Source organism: Aptenodytes patagonicus, chromosome 2, assembly GCF_965638725.1.
Source record: "Aptenodytes patagonicus chromosome 2, bAptPat1.pri.cur, whole genome shotgun sequence".
NCBI classification, from domain to species: domain Eukaryota; kingdom Metazoa; phylum Chordata; class Aves; order Sphenisciformes; family Spheniscidae; genus Aptenodytes; species Aptenodytes patagonicus.
Window position 1 is genome coordinate 35875578 of NC_134950.1, and position 18984 is coordinate 35894561.

General features: G+C 44.2%; 1 protein-coding gene and 1 long non-coding RNA gene across 3 annotated transcripts; both read right to left on the reverse strand.

Moving 5' to 3' along the window:
- Window positions 1–1282: 1282 nt before the first annotated feature.
- On the reverse strand, window positions 1283–13809 carry LY96 (lymphocyte antigen 96). 2 transcript variants are annotated; one of them, XM_076332187.1, is made up of 5 exons: window positions 13482–13809; window positions 11627–11716; window positions 10547–10675; window positions 4051–4103; window positions 1283–1692 (listed from the first exon to the last, which is right to left on the reverse strand). In XM_076332187.1, the coding sequence occupies exons 1-5, from the start codon at window positions 13573–13575 to the stop codon at window positions 1618–1620; spliced, it is 441 nt and encodes a 146-aa protein (XP_076188302.1). In that variant the 5' UTR covers window positions 13576–13809; the 3' UTR covers window positions 1283–1617. The 2 variants fall into 2 exon arrangements, with proteins under 2 accessions (XP_076188302.1, XP_076188301.1); XM_076332186.1 differs by having other exon boundaries at window positions 1283–1821.
- A 3603-nt stretch (window positions 13810–17412) lies between these two features.
- On the reverse strand, window positions 17413–18673 carry LOC143156298 (uncharacterized). Its single transcript, XR_012994599.1, has 3 exons — window positions 18223–18673; window positions 17778–17859; window positions 17413–17582 (listed from the first exon to the last, which is right to left on the reverse strand). It is a non-coding gene; the product is annotated as an uncharacterized LOC143156298 (long non-coding RNA).
- Window positions 18674–18984: the final 311 nt, after the last annotated feature.

Consider the following 18984-nt stretch of genomic DNA (forward strand, 5'->3'; position numbering starts at 1 on the left):
GACCAGTAATACTACTTGAAATGAGCAAAATAGAAGAAGAAAAGTAGGAACTGGTTATCAGGCTCTCTGGCTGCTTTTTGCTTGGTATTTTAGATTAAGAGGAAACTGATTGCAACTCTAGTAACTTGGTTCAAACGTAAGCAGGAGCTGCTGTGATACTCCATCGTGGACTGCTCCTGGAATGGTCTGTGGACTGAACGCAAGCACAGATGCTTTGCCATTGCCACTTGGATGTAATTGTGGCTTCATGTCTCCACCATAATACAGTTCTACTTCTTATATTTTTATTGACTTTTGATGATTTTGTTTTAGATTGCCGAACTAGCTATATTGAAACCAATTTTTAAATGGAGTATCTACATACTTGGGTGTGGGTTTTTGTTGAGGGTTTTTTTTTTTCTGATACCCGGTATGAAGAATGTCTTTGCATGTAAAGTGAGATTAAAAGCTTCACTTCTGCTTATTTTCATGCTTGGTATTTTGCAGCCTGAAAGAGGGTTGATTTGTTCTGGTTTTTCATTTTTTTCAGGCATTTGGAAGCAATCTGCTAGACACAGCACGACCTAACAGCCAGCGCAACATGCACCTTCAACATTGGCCCTTTCATTAGAGAAAAGTGTCTGAACTCACTAAGCAAGCACTGGCTGGGGGCTGAGGACGAAAAGAGGACATGACATCCTAACGTCGAGGAGGGTACCGGTCTGTTTTCGTGCCTTCACAGGAAACGTTTGTACACCGCACCGGTCAGCTGTCTTTCACCATACAGTGGCACCAAAGTGCCATGAAGCCTGAAAGGATGCCAGCTCTCCTCCTAAGGACCAAATCTTATACTCCATCAAGATCTTACTGAAGGTCTCAGATGTGGAGGCGCAGCAGAGAGGGAAGGTGGTTACTGAACATCAGGCTGCCCAAGAGGCAGAAGCCACAGCAGGAGCTTTAGACATGCTTTTGGTAACTGACAAAAAGATCAACCTGTTGAGCAATGACTGTCCTCCTCCTTCTGGAGATATCTTGTGTAGTCTCTGCCCCTCGGACTCTGAGCAAGAGCTAAAAACATGCTATGGGGTTGTGGTTACAGCTCTGGAGGGCTAAATTCAGCCATACCGGATCAGTGTAACCGGAAACATGTTCCACTTTGGATGTTATGCACATGAGCTAGTACCACATAACAAATTGTTACTCTTCTGGTTCAGCTCAGTGCGAACAGAGCAGAACATTAGGAAACCTCGAAGGATGATCAGAAAATAACAGGAGAATAAAAAACATTTCTCAAATTGAATGTATGAACAAGTTTTATTGTTAAAAGAAACAAAACAACAGGGTTCCCAGATTCAAATGTTGTTATATTTTGAGTACTGGTGAACTTCTGATTCTCGCACTTCAAAACTTCTTGTATTAGTTCAGCATATTCTGAAGGACTCAACTTTTTCATAACTCAAGGCACAGCACCGAAATGCAGTCCTCAGCCTGACATCCAGTCAGGGTTATTCTGTGGATTAATCAGGATGCCTGATTCCCAGAGATTTTGTGCACATTGGCTGAGCATCTGATTACAGCAGTGCTATGAATGGATAAGACTATCCATGATGTAGCTTTCCAGACAGTACATGGTGTATTCTACTTCAGGAAAATTAGTGTGCTTATTATTTCGTAGCTCAGATTCCAGTTGCTTGCAGAAGCGACCTCCGTATTCTGGAATTATTTAAAAGTTTGTCACATTCAGAAAATATCTTGTTTTACTATCATGGTGAAATTCAAGCACACGACCATATTATTTTCAGATTCATCAGAGAATCCTTGTAAAATAATTTTATAATTCCCCTAAAACAAGCAAGGAAAAAAAAAAAATTAGTGCATAATGCTGCCTGCTCTTGTCCAAGTAGCTGCTTGGAATGGTTCTGGCGATTTCTGTTAGGACTGAAAAAGAAAGATTCCCATCAGGGACTGTTATCATGGGTATATTCAGATATATGTGTACATAAAAAAACAGTGCTCAACTTTCTTCTCATGACCAGGGTACTAAGGAACAGCAGCAGGCTGTGGTCCAGCTTGCCCTTGTCAGGGTCTTCTCTCAAACCAGAGTCCTGTGCTCCCGAGGGCACCTGCTCCCCCTTCCAGAGCCGTTCTCTTGAGTAATGCTTCTGACTTCACAAACGGGAATTAACTGAGTTGATACACCAGGCTGCTTTCTGCAGCAATGAGCTTTTTTGTCGTTGCTGTGGGGCAGAAACCTTATTAGCCCTTATAGCTTACGTACAGCAAGGATTCAGTCCTATCAACACTTCTATTTTCTGCTGACTTTCTGCCACCTTCTTGCCCCAATACCCATATGCAGACCATAGGTAGTTGCAATAACAGCCTCTGTATTTTACAGGCAGTCCTAGGGAAACCCTCCAGGCTACATATCACACAGCTTCTGACCAGTCTTGTAACAGAATTTGTTGTACTGGACAGTCCATCTTTTTGTTTTCAGCTATAATCACGTACTGGATATTTAACCGCTATTCAGCCTCAGTGGTGTTTACCAAAATCATCAACTTACAGTGAACATATGATGTGAATACATCAAACGTCTGCTTGATGAAACCTAAAGCAACCTCATACTGTTATTGGTGGCAGAAAGTTTGTCCTAAGTTTGGACATGATGTCAAGATTAGGATGAAGAACGCTGGAAAGAGGAGAGTGGGAGGAAGGACTCATGTGAGAAGAGTGCTGTAGTCATTCTTCAGTCCCTGATCAAAGCACAGCCAGCTCTTCTCCTAGTATGAGGTCTCAAGCTGCCTACTTAAATCACGCTGTCAAGGCCCAGCTCACCTCCCTTCATGGAGCATCTGCCCCCTGACTAGCAGGATACTGCTTGCCTGAACCTTAGCCCAGCTCTAAGTCAGCCATGCTTTCTCGCAGTGCATACTGCTGTAAGCAATACCAGTCCTCGCGTCAGCTCGGCATTCCTTCGAGACCCACCGCTTTGCTCATCCACATCCAGCAGTCTGATCCATAAAGCAGCATCACCCCAGGTTTAGCTGTTGTCTAGCTACCCATCTTCACACCCTCGGACAGACAGACTTTTGTAGGCACCAGGACAGAAGATAGCTTGGTGGCCCCTACTGAACTGAGGTCTTACCCTATCTTCTTTGACTCCTGTCACCTTCCTCTTCTGGTATGGCAAACTGGGGATGAGCACTTGGGAGCTGAAGGGCTCTTAGGACTAATCTAAAGACTGGGAGGCTGCAAGAGTTTCTAGTTTAAAGCAAAGGCTATGATTTGGGTTAGCTCCTGGTCTGGCAGAGTCCCATCGGGAAGTGACAGGTCTGCCATAAGCACCTCATCTATAGGAGGGCTGCTTATGGTAGAGGACATTCCTGTCCATTACCAGCTCTGGGGCTAGAAGAGATGCTGGGCTGGATGGAGTTCAACACTGTTAGAGGCCCATGAGCTTTAAGTTAAGGGGAGGCTGGAGATTTTGTACCAGTAGGAGCTCCTTAGTGACATTTGTGGGGACTAATAGGGACGGTAGGGGTCTTGGGAAGGCTCAGGCAGCTGATGAGGCAGGTGTTGGATGAGAGTGGGCTAACCTAAGGACCGGTGCTGCTCCTGCTTTAATGCTGGAGCATTGCTTTTGCTTTTGGATATTGTTATCGCTCTTCAAATCTTTGAAAGGAGTTTCAGGGAGGAACAGACCAGCATGTGAAGAGAATGTAAAATAAAGAATGAAATGGGCAGAAAGAATATGGATGGATTTACTTAAACAGGTAAAAGGGAACACAATAATTTACCAAACAAAATGGAATTATTAAGGTGACATTAACTGGTATCTTTGGTCTTCTCTTTGATAAAATAAAGGAGGAATAAGAAAGGAATAATAACCTGAGGACATCTAGCATTTGAGAGATGCTACCATTCTGGAGTCATCACTTCAAGCATGAGAAAGTTTTCTGAAATTTCCTTTTGCTGTTTTCTACAGTTTGGGTGAACATCTCTTTTCAGAAAATATATACATGTAAGTATGTGATTTTACTGTCGTTATTTATATAAAATGCTGAAAAGTACCTTTGGAAACTCTATTCTTGCACCTTTAATGTCAAATGTTGTTGCAATTGTTTCTGTAAAACAGAGATAATTATAATTAATTATATGGTTAATTAATCATAAAGCCATCAGTCAAACTTTCTAAATAACTTCAAAGCAATATGGCATATCTCTCAGCAGCAGTGCCAATGCCATTTACTCTTCCAGTGATAAAGCCCTCACCTGTTTATTCTCCCAGAGCTCTGCCTATTTGTCTAAACCACGCTAGAAAACAGAAATTAACCACAACGCTCCTGCAACATCTCCTACAGACCCATCCTACTGTGATAACTCCAATAATTTAACTTGTAATAGTAGTTCAGCTGAGTGATAACCAAAGAGAGCTGATACTCATTTTTAAAGAAAGGAAAACATGGATTGCATATTTTGACTCCTTACAGGTCTTTTTGGCCTGACATCCTGCCTGAATTCTCTGGATCTGAGCCTGTGTCTTGTTAATGTTGATTAGCCCCCACAACAGGACTGACTCTTCTATAATTAAAAAAGCATTATACATGAGTGTAGAGAATCTCTTTAAAAACCCATTCAGACACTCATCTAAATAAACTGTGTTCTGGATATTAGTAGTGCCCCTAGCTCATCACAAGTTTTCTGTACAGTCCAGTCAAATGTAGTCTTTCCATGTCATTTTAGAGATGTTAACAATAAAACTGTCATAATGAGATGAAGGATATTAGTAATCCTAATTTATAGAGATGGAAACTGCAGTACAAAGATGTTAAAGCATATAATGCTTTTTTCTGCATATGATGCTGAAGGGAGAGGCTGCAGTGCAGACCTCAGGCTGCAGGAAGTGCCTAGACCTCTCTCCTGGGTAGGGACAGGCAGCAGACCTGCCTGCAAAAGGTGTGCCCAGGTCGAGGACTGAGCCCAGGTGGCTGAGCTGCGGGAGGTGGTGAGAAGGCTGCGTAACATCAGAGAGGCAGAGAAGGAGCTGGATAGCTGGTTCCAAGCGCAGTCTGCAGCGGACCTGCAGCCCACGGCCAAACAACCAATAACTCCCCCACTGGCACACGCAGAAGGGGGCAGGGGGGGCAACAATGCAGAAGAATGGACAGTTGCAAAGGCAAGGACCAGCAGGAGGAAGAGACTTCCCCCAAAGCCTGAGGTGCCCTTGCAGAACCGCTTCACCACTCCGCAGGCCGAAGAGGAAAGTCCTGTCACACCAGGAGAAGCACTGGAGCTGAGTAATGCAGCCCGATCTGCCCCCCCGTATAACAACCAGCGCCACTAAGAAAAGGTGACGGGTGATAGCAGTAGGCGACTCTTCTGAGAGGTGCGGAGGCACCCATTTGCTGACCGGACACACTCTCTAGAGAGGTGTGCTGCTTACCGGGGGCTTGCATCAGGGATGTCACCAAGAGGCTACCAAGCCTCGTACAGTCCACTGACCATTATCCGCTGCTGCTGTTTCACGTGGGCACCAGTGACACAGCCCGGAGCAGTCTGAGGACTATCGAGAAGGACTACAGAGCCCTGGGAGTGGCGGTAAGGGACTCGGGAGCGCAGGTAGTTTTTTCATCAGTCCTGCCGGTCAAAGGGAAGGGGTTTGAAAGGGCCAGCCGAATCTGGCGAGTCAACAAATGGTTACGGGACTGGTGCCACAGCCAGGGGTTCGGCTACTTAGACCATGGGACTCGCTTTGAGAAACCTGGTCTACTTGGGGCTGACGGGGTCCATCTGTCAGAGAAGGGGAAGAGCATCTTCAGTCATAGGCTTGCCAAGCTGGTGAAGAGGGCTTTAAACTAGACATGCCGTGGGAGGGGAACCTCAATCCATCCCACTCCCACCAGTTTGATGCCAGGACCAGCAATAGATGCCCAGTGCCTGGAGAAGGAACACAGGGCAGCAGGAGAGCACCTGAAGAGCAGCACAAAGGAACTCCAGCCAGTAAGATAGCTTCATTGGGGGCCCAACTTAAATGCCTCTATGCAAACGCACGTAGCATGGGGAATAAACAGGAGGAGTTAGAGACGTACGCACACCTGCAGGGCTACGACCTTATTGGCATCACAGAGACGTGGTGGGATGGCTCCTATGACTGGAGTGTTGGGATGGAGGGATACAGGCTCTTTAGGAAGGACAGGCAGGACAGACAGGGAGGGGCTGTCGCCCTCTATGTCAATGACCAGCTGGAGTGCATGGAGCTCTGCCTGGGGATGGATGAGGAGCCGACCGAGAGCTTGTGGGTCAGGATTAAAGGGAAGGCAGGGACAGGTGACATTACAGTGGGGGTCTGCTACAGGCCACCTGACCAGGAAGATCGAGCAGATGAGGACCTCTATAGACAGATAGGAGCAGCCTCACGCTCACAAGCTCTGGTCCTCATGGGGGACTTCAAGAACCCCAACATCTGTTGGCGGGACAACACGGCAGGGCATAAGCAATCCAGGAGGTTCCTGGAATGCGTCGATGATAATTTCCTTCTCCAAGTGGTAGAGGAGCCGACGAGGAGAGGTGCTGTGCTGGACCTTGTTCTCACCAACAACAAGGGGCTGGTGGGGAATGTGAAGCTCAAGGGCAGCCTGGGCTGCAGTGACCACGAAATGGTGGCGTTCAAGATCCTTACGGCACCGAGGAGGGCCATAAGCTCACTCCCCTGGACTTCAAGAGAGCAGACTTTGGCCTCTTCAGGGATCTGCTTGGTAGAGTGCCATGGGACAAAGCCCTGGAGGGAACAGGGGCCCAAGAAAGCTCATTAATATTCAAGGATCACCTCCTTCAAGCTCAGGGGCGATGCATCCCAACAAAGAGGAAGTCAGGCAAAAACACCAGGAGGCCTGCATGGATGAACAAGGAGCTCCTGGACAAACTCAAACACAAAAAGGAAGCCTACAGAGGGTGGAAGCAAGGACAGGTAGCCTGGGAGGAATACAGAGAAATTGTCCATGCAGCCAGGGATCAGGTTAGGAAAGCTAAAGCCCTGATAGAATTAAATCTGGCCAGGGACATCAAAGGCAACGAGAAAAGATTCTGTAGGTATGTCAGGGATAAAAGGAAGACGAGGGAAAATGTGGGCCCTCTCTGGAAGGAAACGGGAGACCTGGTTACCCGGGATGTGGAGAAGGCTGAAGTACTCAATGACTTTTTTGCCTCGGTCTTCACTGGCAAGTGCTCGAGCCTCACCGCCCAAGCCACAGAAGGCAAAGGCGGGGACTGGGAGAATGAAGAGCCGCCCACTGTGGGAGAACAGCAGGTTCGAGACCATCTAAGGCACCCGAAGGTGCACAAGTCCATGGGACCCAATGAGATCCATCCGCGGGTCCTGAAGGAACTGGCGGATGAAGTTGCTAAGCCACTATCCATTGTATTTGAGAAGTTGTGGCAGTCCAGTGAAGTTCCCACTGACTGGAAAAGGGGAAACATTGCACCCATTTTTAAAAAGGGAAAAAAGGAAGAGCCGGGGAACTACAGGCCAGTCAGTCTCACCTCTGTGCCTGGGAAGATCATGGAACAGATCCTCCTGGAAGCTATGCTAAGGCACGTGGAGGACAGGGAGGTGATTCGAGACAGCCAGCATGGCTTCACCAGGGGCAAGTCCTGCCTGACTAACCTAGTGGCCTTCTATGATGGAGTGACTACATCAGTGGACACGGGAAGGGCTACAGATGTCGTCTCTCTGGACCTCTGTAAGGCCTTTGACACGGTCCCCCACAACATCCTTCTCTCTAAACTGGAGAGGTATGCATTTGATGGGTGGACTGTCTGTTAAAGGGTGAAAAATTGGTTAGATGGTCACATCCAGAGGGTAGTGGTCAACGGCTCAGTGTCCAGATGGAGACTGGTGACGAGTGGCGTCCCACAGGGACCGGTACTGTTTAGTGTCTTCATCAATGACATAGACAGTGGGATCGAGTGCACCCTCAGCAAGTTTGCAGATGACACCAAGCTGAATGGTGTGGTCATAGAATCACTGAGGTTGGAAAAGACCCTTAAGATCATCGAGTCCAACCGTCGACCCAACACCACCACCCACTAAACCATGTCCCTAAGTGCCTCATCTACTCGTCTTTTAAATACCTCCAGGGATGGGGACTCAACCACTTCCCTGGGCAGCCTCTTCCAATGTTCAACCACTCTTTCAGTAAAGACATTTTTCCTCACATCCAATCTCAACCTCCCCTGGCGCAACTTGAGGCCATTTCCTCTCGTCCTATCGCTAGTTACTTGGGAGAAGAGACCGACACCCACCTCGCTACAACCTCCTTTCAGGGAGTTGTAGGGTGCGATGAGGTCTCCCGTCAGCCTCCTTTTCTCCAGGCTAAACAGTCCCAGTTCCCTCAGCCGCTCCTCAGAAGACTTGTTCTCCAGAACCCTCACCAGCCTCGTTGCCCTCCTCTGGACACGCTCTAACACCTCGACGTCCTTCTTGTAGTGAGGGGCCCAAAACTGAACACAGTAGTCGAGGTGCAGCCTCACCAGGGCCGAGTACAGGGGCACGATCACTTCCCTACTCCTGCTGGCCACACTATTTCTGATACAGGCCAGGATGCCATTGGCCTTCTTGGCCGCCTGGGCACACTGCCGCCTCATGTTCAGCCGGCTGTTGACCAGCACCCCCAGGTCCTTTTCCGACAGGCAGCTTTCCAGCCACTCTTCCCCAAGCCTGTAGCGCTGCATGGGGTTGTTGTGGCCGAAGTGCAGGACCCGGCACTTGTCCTTGTTGTACCTCATACAGTTGGCCTCGGCCCATCGATCCAGCCTGTCCAGGTCCCTCTGCAGAGCCGTCCTACCCTCGAGCACATCAACACTCCCGCTCAACTTGGTGTCGTCTGCAAACTTACTGAGGGTGCACTCGATCCCCTCATCCAGATCATTGATAAAGATATTAAACAAGACCGGCCCCAAAACTGAGCCCTGGGGAACACCGCTCGTGACCGGCCGCCAGCTGGATTTAACTCCATTCACCACAACTCTCTGGGCCCGGCTGTCCAGCCAGTTTTTTACCCAGCAAAGAGTACACCTAAGCCGTGAGCCGCCAGCTTCTCTAGGAGAATGCTGTGGGAGACGGTGTCAAAGGCCTTGCTGAAGTCCAGGTAGACCACATCCACAGCCTTTCCCTCATCCACTAGGCGGGTCACCTGGTCATAGAAGGAGATCAGGTTGGTCAAGCAGGACCTGCCTTTCATGAACCCGTGCTGGCTGAGCCTGATCCCCTGGTTGTCCCACTCATGCCTTGTGAGTGCCCTCAAGATGAATCGCTCCATAATCTTCCCCGGCACCGAGGTCAGGCTGACAGGCCTGTAGTTCCCCGGATCCTCCTTCCGGCCCTTCTTGTAGATGGGCGTCACATTGGCAAGCCTCCAGTCATCCGGGACCTCCCCCGAGGTCGAGGGACCTCCCCATGTTGACACGGCAGAGGGATGGGATGCCATCCAGAGGGACCTGGACAAGCTCAAGAAGTGGGCCTGTGTCAACCTCATGAGGTTTAACAAGGCCAAGTGCAAGGTCCTGCACCTGGGTCAGGGCAGCCCCCGGTATCACTACAGGCTGGGGGATGAAGGGATTGAGAGCAGCCCTGCCGAGAAGGACTTGGGGGTACTGGTGGATGAAAAGCTGGACATGAGCCAGCAATGTGCACTCACAACCCAGAAGGCCAATCGTATCCTGGGCTGCATCAAAAGAAGCGTGGCCAGCAGGTCAAGGGAGGTGATTCTGCCCCTCTGCTCTGCTCTGGTGAGACCCTACCTGGAGTACTGCGTCCAGCTCTGGAGCCCTCAGCACAAGAAAGACACGGACCTGTTGGAGCGGGTCCAGAAGAGGGCCACAAAAATGATCAGGGGGATGGAACACCTCTCCTATGAAGACAGGCTGAGAGAGTTGGGGTTGTTCAGCCTAGAGAAGAGAAGGCTTCAGGGAGACCTTACTGCAGCCTATCAGTACGTTAAGGGGGCTTATAAAAAAGATGGGGGCAAACTTTTTAGCAGGGCCTGTTGCGACAGGACAAGGGGGAATGGCTTTAAACTAAAGGGGGGTAGATTTAGACTAGATAGAAGGAAGAAATTTTTTACACTGAGGGTGGTGAAGCACTGGCACAGGTTGCCCAGAGAGGTGGTGGATGCCCCATCCCTGGAAACATTCAAGGTCAGGCTGGACGGGGCTCTGAGCAACCTGATCTAGTTGAAGATGTCCCTGCCCACGGCAGGGGGGTTGGACTAGATGACCTTTAGCAGTCCCTTCCAACCCAACCTATTCTATGATTCTATGATTCTATAGTTTGGAAATTCTCTGTTTTAGTGGGGTTCTAGCACTGGAGAATTGCCTGCTCTGAAGTCTGCTGCCTGCCAAGCAAGGTGAATTGGTCTAGATTGTGGAGAGAAAAATCTGTCTGCACAGGATGATCAATTAGTCTTTTAAGAAATCTGCTTAGTGGTGAAAAGTGGCTGGCAGTATACAGCCCTGTTGTGGAGGCAATCTGCCAGGCAAGGGAAAGGCATCGTGTATTTTCCACACCGACCTCCTTTCAGCATTCCGCACACTGCATATTCGTCATCGGCTCCGCTGCAGAGGACTTCTTTCCAGTGTAACGCTTTGGCACCGTTGTACCAGACTTGGAAGATGATCTTCAAAAAGGTGATGTCACTTCCTAGTTAAGACATTGCAGATAAGAAAAAGGTAACTGGTGGGGAGGAAAAACACATACGCAGGCATGGTATTCAGATAAAAACTAGTTTTCTCTGAAATACAATATTTTTTAAAGACTCCCTCCAAACCAAACAAAAATACATATATTGAAAACTGTTACTTCCACAAAAACAAAAAGCTGGTTTTCAACAAAAAAAATCAGTCTTAAAAAAAATTTGAGTGAACAATTTTAAAATCTATTTTCATTTCTTCAGCAAAGACAAAAAAGTTCACTCGCCTTCACAGGTAACCCAAATAAATACACAGATGAGGACTCTGTAGTTTTAAGCAGGTGTTGCACACAAACTGTCCTGAATGCTGGTAGTCATCATAAAGATATCTTTCTGGGGAAGCCAACTTACCCCAGCTCCAGAGTTTTTAATCAGAATGTAAAGTTTATGATACAGCTGTTTCATAAGTAACTCACCTTGCCAGCTTAGCACTGGGTTTAAAGATTAGTTTAAAGTTGGGTTTGCATACATGATCCAGTACCATTTCCAGCTTCTGGAACACACATATTCTTAGTAGAAGCCCTGCCGTACTTGGGTGGCCTAATGATATTCTCTATCTTCAAAAAGACTTGGATCTTCTTCAGGCCAGAAGAGCTTGTGTGCTGCAAAAGCTTGTCTGCTTCTTCCAGACAAATGCACATGCACCTAAACCGGCTCAGATTTGCATGTACAGTGCCAGTTAGCGTGCAGAGCTCTGGTAACTGCTCCAACAAGTAAAACACAAGCACACTTATTTTCACAAACCGTCATTTCTGTTCATTATTATCATTTATCTATTCCATTTTTAATCACAGAAACTGATCTCCTAAATAATTTGACATTTAGGATAAAGTGTCAGCTTTTTGCTTGTATTCATTTTTTTGCATTTGTAGAATATAGTTCTCTAGTCAAGAGGGGCTCACCTGGAATCCAGGTAAGAGCAGCCTTCCAGACGGGTTTGTTCATGGTGCTGCAAGGTGTCAGATTAAACGTGAAAGCATGAGGTGTAGAATCTACAGGACAAAAAAGTATTTCGTATTGTTGGTGTGAATAGGCTTCTCCAGTAAAATAATAAAAATATACATATATACACACTTACAATAAACACATACATGATTTGCTAAAAGGTATATACTATAAAATTGTCTAATATAAATATCCATAGTAAACATTAAATATGCATTTTAAATGTTATTTCTGATTATTTATAAACTTAGAAGGCAAAAATAATATCATATTACTTTGAGATTAAGTAGTAAGAGAAGTCAAGTGTTGGGCTGGTGATATTTTGCACACAAAACTCAGAGGCAAAAGTACCTTTATTTCTCTTTTGAAGTTACACAAACTTTTTATTAGCATTAAGCCAGCATGGTCCTCTGCTGAAAGGATCCCTACTTATGCTAACCATGGAATTTATATAAACTTGCTGACAACAGCTATGTTTTTAATGTACCAGCGTATTTTCCAGGATAATGCAAATGAGCCTTTGAGTAGATTTGCTTTGTACTCACCTAACATTGTACAATGCACAGTGTCAGATGCAGTGTGATGAGGCATCGTACAACCTGTATCTAATCAAATTCAGACCCCATTATCTGCTATTTTAATTTTTAAAAAATCATTCGGTGACAGCCTTCGGAAGGACTTCCAGTCAATATTTTTATTTTCATTTTAGGAAATAAGTCTATTCAATTCAGCTTGCTTCTGCCCTCCCTAGTGTGCTCACGCTGGAGAAGTGCCCTGCTTGCCGTGGGCCTGCAGGCAGGGTGGGGAAGGGGTGCTAACCCAGCTGAGCGCGGGCGGGAGCAAATGGGACGGCAGGGTGATTTGCAGTGAGGGGTTTGGTCTTGTGTTTCGGGGATTAAAGCAAGGGGTGTGCAAAGGGAAACTGTCCGGCTGTTGGTAACCAGCAGTCAGCTTCTCATCTTGGATACAACTACGCACGGGAAATTACGACAGGAAAAAGGGCGAACAAAACTCACCATGGTCTCAAAGGTTTGGTTTGCAAGCTTAAGTACCCCCACTTTTACCCTTGTTAAATTTTTAACATGAGTATTAATGTAAAGCAAAGTACCCAAAATAAACATCCCCTCCTGTGCCTCAGTTTATATAGCTGTTTTACAGGTGATATACACTAGTAATGTACACAGATTTTCAAAAGACCTGGTCTTTTCCTTGCGGAATATCTCCTCAAAAGCCCACCTTCTTGCCACTGAGTCCACAGGGGCACACTGAGCCTGTTCAACATGGACATCAGGGAGGTGCCAAGTTGTTGCAGAATCGATGAAAAACCTCAGTGAGCTACACAAATCCAGTGGCCTATGACACAGACACGGCAAGAAGGGACACGCTATGTTGCCCCAGAGCCTAACTCATCCTCCAGCCTGGCAGAATATCACATTCCCCCTTTTTTCCCATATACTTAAAGCTTTTCATTGTATATATTGGTTAAATCAATGTGGATAATTTATACAATACAGTACTTGCAAAACAAGTTTAAATCCCTTATCTTCTAATATTTCCTGAATCAAAACATGCCTGCTTTATTTGGGATAAACTTCTCTCTTAGCTGCCGCAACCAGCATTGGGGTAATATTTACGCCTATGCAGTATAATTCTTGTAACGGTAATTAGTAACAGAAATATACTCCAGCTGAACTTCTTTTTATTTTTCTGTATTCATCAAAGAAACATTTGAAAGAAAGTTCGCATTTCCTCAGACTACAGCAATTATTGTGCAAACACCAGTAAGAAAAGAATAAGCTATTTTTTACTTACCACAAAAAGTATATGACATTTCTAGATCTGACGACATACAAATAAATTCACTGGCTCCAGGAGTGAACAAAATGAAAAAAAGAAGTCCAAACATAGTTACTTATTTTGCTCAGTATTTGATCGAATAAAACTTCGCTTTGGGGAAAGAGGAACAAAAATTCAGCACAGTCATCCTCAGTCACATGTCTTCAGGGAACAGTCGGTTATTTTGCCAAATTCTCTGCAATCTTAATTAATCCTACGGCAGCCCTATCAATTATCATCACAATAAGTTTTGTGAAGAAACAGTATTTCTGCCTTTGTTGTTACATTTTCCCCAGACAACACAGCTCAAGCCACGAGTGAAAAATGAAAGAGAAAACTGTCTGAAATAGGGAAGTGAGGAGAAGTAAAATTATGATTACCAGCAGCACATAAAGGGCAAGTTTAGTTGACTCATCAGACATACCATTTGTTAAGGCATGACTTCAAACACTCACAAAGTTTCCTGTACATAATAAAGAAGAGAAAAATCCACAAATGACGAAAACCAAGTCCACTCTTTTATCAGTATGGTAGTCAATAATTCTCACAAGTTTTCAGAATGAATTTTTTACAAAGCTCACCGTGCTTTAAGAACATGCCGGCGCTCCAGAGGAGTGTAGTTAGATGATGTATTTCCAAATGGAGGTAAGGATGGGAGCTGAATGCAACCGTCTGACGTTATTGAGTAGAGCCACTGATGTCCTGCACTATCCCACCTGCCGTCTTCAAAGCTGTATCTATCACAGTTATACAGTGAAAACAACCTTAAAAATCCATAAAATTACAACTGATGAGTCCCATGTCCCCCTCCTGGCCTCCCTCTGTGGAGGATCTTCCCATGTTCTTCCCTGCAGTCTCTGCCAGAGAAGCTGCGCTGCACAATTTGCCCAAGAGCACAGATCCCGACCACTGACTGTCGTGCCGGTGCATTGCACAGGCATGGGTCCAGGCGGACACCGACCATGAGACAATTAATAACAAAAGCTGTCAAATTTTGACTGAGATGTTTCTATAAGAACACAGAATCTACCTGTCACAGCTGAAGATAGGCTAGGAGCCCGATTTTAACCTAGGAAGTTGAAAACAGTCTAGGTTGCAGATTTTGGTATTCAAGTTTGAAACACGAAAACAAAAACTTTTAAAGCACTTTTGGTATTAGATACACCCCCTCGTTTCTGTCTGTTAGTGTCATACACAAAGAATAACATATTTTCCCTGTATCTACTATATCAGTTTTGCGGACTAAACTGGGTCAGCTTTTACTGCATAAACCCAGCAATATTGCTAGTCCCAACTACAGAAACAGATGAAAAAAAGGTCTAATAACTCATTCAAGAGAGCACCATCACCATCTAACTGACAGGAAATGCAATTATATTTTTTTCTGAATATAATAAAATACGGAAACTTATGAATGACTTACGGAACTTAATCAGATTATGTTCTCTTGAGTTACCTACTTGATTTGTATGTATGTCTGCAAGCTCCTCTTAGATCAGAAATTGTATTTGTTATGAAAAAGAAGCAGTATACAAATAGACAGGTGTTTGGTTTTGTGCTAAGCAGGAAACTCAATAAAAATTACTTACAACAAATATAACAAACAATTGTTCTGACTCTCCCCACTCCCCATCAGTGTCTAAAAGCTTTTATTCTCACAAATTCTGTGCACACCAGGGTAATATTTTACATATTTTAAAGATAAAGTAGCAAAAGAATAAGAAATTGGTTTTCAGAAGTCCAAACATGTAATACAAAAGATAAGTTAGGAACAGCAACATGCACAATAACTTGACTGATAGTGCCCAGAAGAAGGGGAGGGAGTGAGAATTCTATTAAAACTATCTAAAAGTACCAACTAATGAGTTAATGCATGTAATAATTCACAAAATAAGATAAAAAAATTAAAATTTAATATGGCTAGAGAACTCTCTTCAGTATTTCCAAATCTTTCTACAGACCACAAGAAGAGTCCCACCGGCCTGACAAAGTTCAAGACTGAAAGAAACTTCTAACATTTGGCTTTTAACTGGGAATTCAAAACTATACAACTGTTGTGGTTTAACCTCAGTCGGCAACCGAGTTCCTGACAGATCTCCGGAGTACGTACATCACACACAGATTTTTGCTGTTGTTTAATGCTGTAGAACATACAAACCCTTTGTGATCAGAGCAATAATACAGTCCTGTTTCAAAATGGCCAAATTTTGCTTAAAAATAGTAAAATAGGTAGTGAAATTGAAATAAACCTGGAAGGCTGTAGTAGCTGGGAAAAGAAATGGAGTGATGAAGCAGCCACTAAAGAATAGCTGCCTTGTACATGCACCATCACCACGTCCAAAAAAGGTTCCTCTCAACCACAAAGCCACGGCCACCGATGTGGAGCAAGTCTAATCAGTGAGAAGCCAAGTCAGGCTCTCTGCTGAGTCTTCTGTCAGTCCAATAGATTTAGCAAAAGTTGCAGGTCAGTTTGAAGTAGGCATGAGATGGCACTGACTGTACCCTATTGACATACACGATTACCCAGCTGAAATGGCCTCCCTCTGCGGCCAGGCTTGTACTTGCTTTGCTGCACAGTGCGTTGGGTGGCTGATGTACTCATGGGCAGACTGGAAAGAGTGCTGCAGATTTACAAGATTTTATATAAAAACTCTTTTAACATAAATGAAGGCAAGCTCTCTGCTGAATTCCGTGACTTTCTAGACCTGGTTCAAGATAGGTGTTTTTCCCAGATACTTGCTGCAGTAAATGATATAGATGAGGAATGAGTCCCCCCTGGTGGCTTAGACAGACAGGCACATGGGGAAACCTCTCTATCCTCTCCTGTTCCTTATTGCACTTTTATTGCACAAGTCAAGACTATTCCAATGCTTTAAAAAAATCAGTGTAACTAGGCTCCATTTTAAAAGGATCTGGCTGGCTAATGGGAAAATAGTGCTACTGGTATCAGGGCTAAAATATCACTTATGACCACGATTATAAAGTCTACAACCTTGACCATTGTGTCTGGTCAAATTGTCCTTAAATCAAAACAACCTCAACCATTTTAAAATCTTTTCAGCAAATTCAGTTTTAGATGCTTGTGCCTTCCAATGCCCGTATTGATGCCATTCATAGAAGTGATGTCTTGTGATGCTCACTGAAGCCCCAAACTAGTGCACTAGAGGTATGAGGAGTCTGCTCTGTCCCTTTCAAGTCAGTACAAAGGGCGCTGGAGAGGAAGGACATAAACTTCTATACATTTTATTTTTACTAAATACTCTTTCTTTACTATAATCTTTCTGATCCAGAAGGAAGGTGAAAAGGAGAGAAAGAGAAGCGGAAAGAGCTACACAGTAGTGTTACTTCACTAGAGTTTTGTGACAATTTACTTCATTTATTTTGAAATCCTTTGCAACTACATTTAGTAGGGACCAACTCTCATATCCAGTTAACAGTACATAAAATAAATCCAAGTCTAGAGAATTTAGGACTTCATACTTATGACTATTCATTTTGTCTACATCTGAGATGCTGAGAGTAGAAGTTTAACTCCAAGCCTCCTCACTGATTTATGGTTAAAATCCTTAAACTAATTTATGATATTTTTATCTCCTTTCTCAATACATCTAAAAAGTGCTTAACTTACTTGTGATTGCTTTCCAAAATAATCACTTTGTATTTGGATTGTTGGCTGCAGATGAGTATTTTGACCAGATAAGCACTTATAAGTCACTGAAATCTCCCTCAGGAAAGATTTATAATATACATTATCATAAAATCCCATCACAGAAAAATAAATAACAGTATACCAGCACAGCAGAGGAAAGTACTCCATTTCAAAGTGTTAGTCAGACAGAATTAAAAATTACGTTCTAGTTCTTGGCATGTACCAAAACCTCACATTAATGGAAAACTCTTTTAAGATGTTAAACACATTTATTCAATAAAGAAAGAGGCAATAATAATTTAATTTTCCTTGCAGGACCATTTGTGACGGTTTTTGAAGTAGATCTTTTTGCAGCTGGAAGCAGACATGTTTATTACTTCTGATCCTGGGTTTAGGGTTGCTGCTGAAGACACTCCAATATAAAGGGGCTGTATGTAAGACATAAGGCAGGTATTCACAAAACAAAAACACACTTGGCAATCAACATAAAAAGTAGACAATTGTAGCAATGTGTGAGTAAATCTCTCTTCTCAAATCCTCCCATCCTATGTTCGACAATGTTTATAGTGGAAGTAGAAAGCCAAGCCCAGGGATACCAGAAAGGGGTAGAGGATTCAGCTCACCTACATGCAGCCGATGAAGTACTTGAGGGTGCCAGGGGAGTCCGACCCAAGAGCAGTGCACCAGCACATATCCAGGGGTGAGCTGGTAGCATATGAGTAAGAAAGCAAATAGTTGTGGAAAGAAAGACAAAGTGATGTGCATTATTCTGAATATATTTTTTAAATGCTGTATGCACTTTGGCTTAGTGGTTTGATTTGAATATAACACATTAAACCATTGGAGGCTATTAAAGTGAAGCAAATACACACCAGGTGGTATCCTGTGCTAACAATTATGTTGGAAATAATTCTCTGTCTGTTGCCAGTAGACTTACGGTTTATTCTTTCCAAGTCAAGTTTAAGATGAAAGCTTGTCATTATACTCTAAAGTATGCATTAAACCATTAAAATTGTCAAGAAGAAGAGAAAGCAGAGGGTGAAGGGAGAAGAAAGGGCTGTCCCCTACCTGAGGCTGACAGAAAGCACACCACAGCAACACTGTCCACCCTGGTATTCCAGGAATGAAGACAGCTGGACATGTTTTGCGGCCATTTGCTCTTGTTCTCTGTTCTTCCCTGCTTAAAATAGCTGCTCGCTGAGGTCTGTATAGCTGTGGGATAATCTTATTATAGTGGATCCAACTCCTAGCTAGCACACTTGTCCCATGTCTCGGGGGGCTGCAGCAGGCAATGTTGTACACGGGGGCATGAAGCAATTCTTGGTATGACCACAGAACTCCAGGGCAACCGAATTGCAGCAGTTTACCAAGTTTCCACCTATTAAGTTATATTGAGCAATTGTAATAATTCACATGTGTGCTCTTAATTTTTACAGCACAAACAGAATTTCATGAAGTTTCCATCACCTAAATTAGGCTCTCACAGTACCGTGCAAAAAATCTACTCACATTTTCTTCATCTTTGCCAATGTGATGACTTTGGTTTGTAATAAAGCAAGCTCCAGTGAAATTAGTTACCTTTTGATTCTAGAGAGTGTGGTTAAGAGTATGAAGTACGTCAGAGCTTTAAAGATCTCTCTTTAAAGTTATCAAAAGGGGATAATTTTCTCGTCAGAATATTTTACATTTGCAAGAAAAGGCTGAGGGTTGTGGGATAATTTAATTTAAAAAATAACATTGAAGAATGACAAGAAGCATTGTACTTTATAATTAAGAACAGGCAGGGACTAATGAATAATATTGTGGACAAAGCCAAAAACTTGAGAAAAA